Source organism: Colletotrichum karsti, assembly GCF_011947395.1.
Source record: "Colletotrichum karsti strain CkLH20 chromosome Unknown Scaffold6, whole genome shotgun sequence".
Lineage (NCBI taxonomy): Eukaryota > Fungi > Ascomycota > Sordariomycetes > Glomerellales > Glomerellaceae > Colletotrichum > Colletotrichum karsti.
Genome location: NW_024065906.1, coordinates 932,769 through 938,265, shown reverse-complemented (window position 1 = coordinate 938,265; position 5,497 = coordinate 932,769). Strand labels below are relative to the sequence as shown.

General features: G+C 57.6%; 1 protein-coding gene across 1 annotated transcript; it reads left to right on the top strand.

The window, feature by feature from the left end:
- Nucleotides 1-811: 811 nt before the first annotated feature.
- On the top strand, nt 812-3,265 carry CkaCkLH20_02715 (uncharacterized protein; the record flags this gene model as incomplete). The annotated part of the gene is made up of 1 exon (XM_038885434.1): nt 812-3,265. One exon carries the CDS (start codon nt 812-814, stop codon nt 3,263-3,265), a length of 2,454 nt encoding a protein of 817 aa, XP_038749365.1.
- Nucleotides 3,266-5,497: the final 2,232 nt, after the last annotated feature.

Below are 5,497 nucleotides of genomic sequence, written 5' to 3'. Positions count from 1 at the left end.
CCTGTTCCACTGCACTAGGAGGGATCCAAAGCCAGTCGGAATCTCAGTGTGCCTTGGAAGCCAGCCTTTCGAAACTTCGAAGGTATCCATAGCTTCCATTGCATGCCCCTCCCCTCCCCTCCCCAATTGCCGATGCTGCAGCTTACCTTGCAATTCCAATAGAACAATCCGAGAAAGGTCGAAATATTCGATATTCCCTGCAATGGAAGACGAAAAGAATTGGCACCTTTGGCCCTGGGGCTGCGGAGCAGAATTCCAATGTTGGGCAGGGCAGAAGTTCTTACCGACTCATCAACTCACTTTAGGGACCCATATGTGTAAATTATCCGAGCGGGGACGCGGCGACGACCGCGACCAGTTTTTTTTCTCTCTTTCCACAACTCGAGTATCCTTCCCACTCGGCGATTTCGCCGTCCAGCCCCGGGTTGCTGATTCACTCCGTTTCTCGTACCACATCTCGTCCCTCGTCGCTAACAAGCACCCCCGGCCTCGTCGACGGCTCCAAACGGAGCTCCGAGTCAATCAAGGGTCCCTTGGCGTACGGATACGGCCTGTCCTCGACCGCGGACGAACCAGTCTGTTCCCATCCCGCTATCCTTCCGTGGCGTGGCCCGCCTTCAGAGATACCCGCCGTCGAGACTGACCGTAACAACCTTTCACAACTCCCACACGCTCAGGCAAGCACATCTCGAGACGAGAGAGGTCTGCATAGCAGCACGGCCCTCGCGCCATTGCATCCAGGCGGTCAGACTTGCACAAGTTTTCCGGTCTAAACCCACGCGCTGCATGTAGCCTGCCGAGCCCGTTCGCCATGTCATCCGAACAGCTGAATGTCATCGCCCTGGTCTCGGGCGGCAAGGACAGCTTCTTCTCCGGCCTGCACTGTCAGAGGAACGGGCACCGACTTGTGGCCCTCGCTAACCTCTTCCCCGCCGCGCCCGTCAGCGCCGGCTCCGACGCCACCGCGCGCTCGGCCCAGGGGACCTCCACCCTCATCTTCAAGCCTCGGAGCGAGGATGACTTGAACGACGCCGTCGCGCAGCAGGAACCGGAGGGACGTGGAGACGAGGAGGCTGGGATGGGGGCTGGCGAGGACGCCGACCTGAATAGTTTCATGTATCAGACCGTCGGCCATCAAGTCATCCCCCTGTACGCGGACGCCACGGGACTGCCGCTCTACCGCCAGCCCATTCATGGCGGCGCCAAGTACGAAGGCAGGGACTACGATTCATCTCACGCCACGGGCGGCGCTGCCACCGTCGCCGACGACGCGGATGAGACGGAGAACATGATCCCCCTCCTCCGCACCATCATGGCACACCATCCGGACGCCAACGCCCTCTGCGCCGGCGCGATCCTGTCCACCTACCAGCGGACACGCGTCGAATCCGTCGCCCTGCGGCTGGGCCTCACCCCTCTGTCGTACCTCTGGAAGTACCCAGTCCTCCCGCCGCCCGTCCCCGGGGCCGTGGAAGACGCGCAGCTGCTCCACGACATGGCGGCCGCGGGGCTCGACGCGAGGATTATCAAGGTCGCCAGCGCGGGGCTTGACGAGGACTTCTTGTGGGAGAGGGTGAGTTCGCTCTCTGGCGCGGCGAAAGTGAAGCGCGCGCTGCGCAGATTTGGTGCCGCCGAGGGCTCCGTGCTGGGCGAGGGCGGCGAGTTTGAGACCATTGTGCTCGATGGGCCGCCGGGGCTTTTCCGCAAGGCGATCGAGGTGTCGGAGCCCGGGAGGAGGGTCGTGAGGGAGGGCGGCGGGACGTCGTGGTTGAACTTCTCGGGGGCGAGTGTCCGTGAGAAGAGCACCCCTGGAGAAAGCTGCTCCGAGGTTCGGGTGCCTGATGTTCTGGACGCCAGGTTTCAGGCTTTGTTGGAGTCTCTACCTTCTGCTTCACCAGCGCAGGAGGCGCCGTCTGAGAGCGGTTTCGTCGGTGGTGATGGTCGAGTGTCAGCGCCTGTGACGTCTTCGAGCGATATCCATTGGACTGTTGAGGCACAAGTCCCGTTGGACAAGAAACTCTCCGTAGAGGAAGAGACGGAGGACGTCGTCGGGCAGATCCAGGGGCTTCTTGCAAATCACACTCCGTCGCTGCCTACCGCCGCCATCACCCACACCGTCATTGTCCTGAAGAGGATGTCAGATTTCCCCGCGATTAACAAGATCTACGGCAGACTCTTCCAGCATCCGAACCCCCCGTCCCGCGTCACCATCTCTTGCGGCGATCTCCCCCAAGGCAAGTCCATCCATATCCATCTCACAGTCAAGCCGGGACTGGAGCAACGCGAGCGCAATGGACTTCACGTCCAGGGTCGGTCCTACTGGGCACCTGCGAACATCGGGCCTTACAGCCAAGCCATTGATGTGCCCCTGGCGGCCGACGGGGCCAGAGGCGTGACGATCGCAGGACAGATCCCGCTCGTGCCGGCGAGCATGATTCTACCTACTCAAACCACGGGAAACCTGGAAATGCAGATCATCCTGTCTCTGCAGCATCTCTGGCGCATAGCCATCGAGATGAAGGTGCAACTCTGGGCCAGCGCGGTGGCATACTTCCCCAACACGCCCCAGCAGTCTGAGATGCGGCGCCAAGCCCGGCTTGCCGCTGCGGCGTGGGAAGGAGCGCACGCGGCCGGCGGCGATGAGGATGAGGATAGCGAAGGCGGCCCGGATCCCTGGGATCGCAAGTACAACCCCCAATACATGTCCCTCGGCGGCGGCGAGGACGCCAGCGCGGAACAGAAGTTGCCGGACTGGTCTGCCGTGAAGGGAGCCACCGACGACGACGAAGAACCGAAGCCAGTGCCGCCGTTCTTCGCCGTCGAGGTGGAGGAGCTGCCGCGCGCGGCCGGTGTCGAGTGGCATGCGCACCTGGGCCTGTCGCGGCTCGCCTCGTCGTCTGTGGAATTCCAGACTCTCAACCTCGCGGCGTCGACCGAGGTCCCCTTTTACCACCGGATCTGTCACGTCGTGGTCGGCGGCACGATCGTGCATACCACGATCTCCTGGCTCGCCATCGAAGACCAGACGTCGCGGTCGCCGACGTCGTCTTCTGAAGCGCATGAGTGGATGAAGCGTGCGTACCTCGAGAGCACGGGGTCGTCTGGTTTCCCGTACTTGATGTATGTGAATCGGGGGAGCGTGAAGTTCCCCGGCGTTGCGGGGGGTTGTGGCGACGTCGAGGATAAGACGACGGCGTTTGTGTACGCGAGGTCCATTTGGGGCGGCGATGGCGAAGAGGTTATCGCCGTTGGGCTCTTCAAGTAGCTTCGGAATAGAAGAATTTGTTGAAGTGAAAAGCGTCTCACTGTCGTTGTTCCCGGTATTCTTCCTAGAGGTCTCGCGGGAGGCTAGTCATGGCGGTTCAAGCGACTACCAGACCAACATTGTGAAGCTCGATATGCCTGCTCTCGCCAGTTTCGTGTTGTCTGTTTACTTCAGAGCCACTGTCTGGACCTCCCTCGGGTCTAGGGGCTTGTAGCTGTCCTTCTATTGCGATCCTGGACACGGAGCCCACTCCTCAACTGGAGTTATCCTACTTTACCCCGCTGATATTTGTGGTACACAGACCGAACAGCTTTGTCTCGACCAGAGAAGATCATGCTCAAGACCTTCAAAACCACCAGGGTCACAGTTTGGCTTGTATAAAAGATAAAGAGCACTATCTCGGTGGAGGGAAGTAGAGCCAAGTTGACGTATTTCTGATGGCGTGGTTGCAAAAATGGGCAACTAGTTGGTGTATTACTCGTCGACGGAAACATCGCGGTGGCTCCGATCTCCTCGATTTCCCTGTCCCTTGCGACTGCCCCTCCTCCGGTACTAGTCAGTCTTCCTCACCCTGGGAGTATTCGACGCATGTTCGTAGCCCGAGTTCTTGAGGGAGACACGCGGTACGGATACACTTCTATGGGCCATGTCAGCTTACGTTCCAGACATGGACGGGGAAAAGCTCATGGGAACGTTGTCTGAGGAAGAGGCATATAACGACGATGATCGCCTTGGTGCAACCCAGTCGCTAGTGGTGACGGGATACCTTGATATAGGCCGGTATCGGCGACATGGTGTACGATTGCAGCAGCATAAGTATGCTAGGTTGCCGAATGTAGATGGCGTCGGCGATACGGAGTGCCTTGGGCTTGCTTTTGTCCTCCAACGGAGCCACAAGATGGAACGGTCTGACGTCCTCTTTGTAACCACATGGATCACACTATCAAGCCAGTCGGAAGGGTCAAAAAGCCACGGAGTCTCATATCCCATCGACGCTTCCGATCATATATCTCTGGCCCTCATTCCCACTGAAGTATTCCGCTTCGTATCGGCTCTCGCTTCAAAACCCAGCTTAGAAGATGTGCTATACCTCGCACGGGGGTTGTATACGTGAGCCAGCCCCCGAGCCGGGCTGTTCTCTGAGGTAGTCGTTGACGGTGATATGCCGAAACTGTGAGAGCATTTCCAATTGCCGTGCCATGATTCCCGTGCTAAGCTACTGGAACTTATAAATGAAGCTTACCACCAACGCGTTCAAGGCGTTGGGTTGATGAGGACGTGTGATGGGCGGCTATTGTATTTGGTAGACCGCGGCCCGCGGTGTCAACCAGCAACAGCAACGCCTGCTTGAGATGATTGTATTGATGAAGTAGATGTGTGAATACGGTGATTTCCTATTCCTCCTGGTATGGAGCTGTGATGATGGCCGCGCAGATGGGAATAGAGGTGTGGTGGCAGGTGCCGGACATAAAAGCGGCTGTGATGGGTAGCGGTGAAGTCTTCACATACGTGTTCTTCCAGCTCTCAGGTCTTGCAAGTAATTAGAGACTACATTCTTTGGGATCAGAACCGCCAAGAGCGCATCTTGAGATTCGATACCAATCCACCTGTAACACTGCCATGAAAGGGCGGCCGACGCACAACCGATGTCTTCCTCCGCCACTGCGTCTAGGCTCCTTCTTCTCCCAGGTATTCATGATGCTAATAAGCAGGTCCTCATCAGATCGATCGATCAATAGAAAGCCATAGAAGCGGACAAGTAGGCGGGACATGAATGGCTTAATTGCCATTTGGTAACAAAAGCGTCAGTCCCACCCCGGCACTTAATGAGAAACTCTCCATGGCAGCGGAGGTGACAGAATATTTATATACGGTGATATTGGCAGCCAAAGGCAGTTTATTGTGAGGTACAAACCGAAGAGAGACTCGGGGCCTTGGAACATGGCGTCCTGAGGAAGGCTTGTCCGAATCAGAACTGGAAAGGACGTTGAAAAATGCTCCTTGTCCTCGAGGCGTTGAAGGAGACCGGTTGCAATGAGACATCTTGAGTCGAGCATTGATGTTGACTGAATCTTGGCGTGAACTATATGCCATTGACACTAGACGAATAACAGATAGTTGATACCCGTCTCGTGAGCTAAGTGAGAGATATCATCACGGCTCGCAACGAGAGGGTTCGGCTGACATAGACTTACGCGAGAGTGCGCCGGATCTGACAGGCAGCACCGCTTA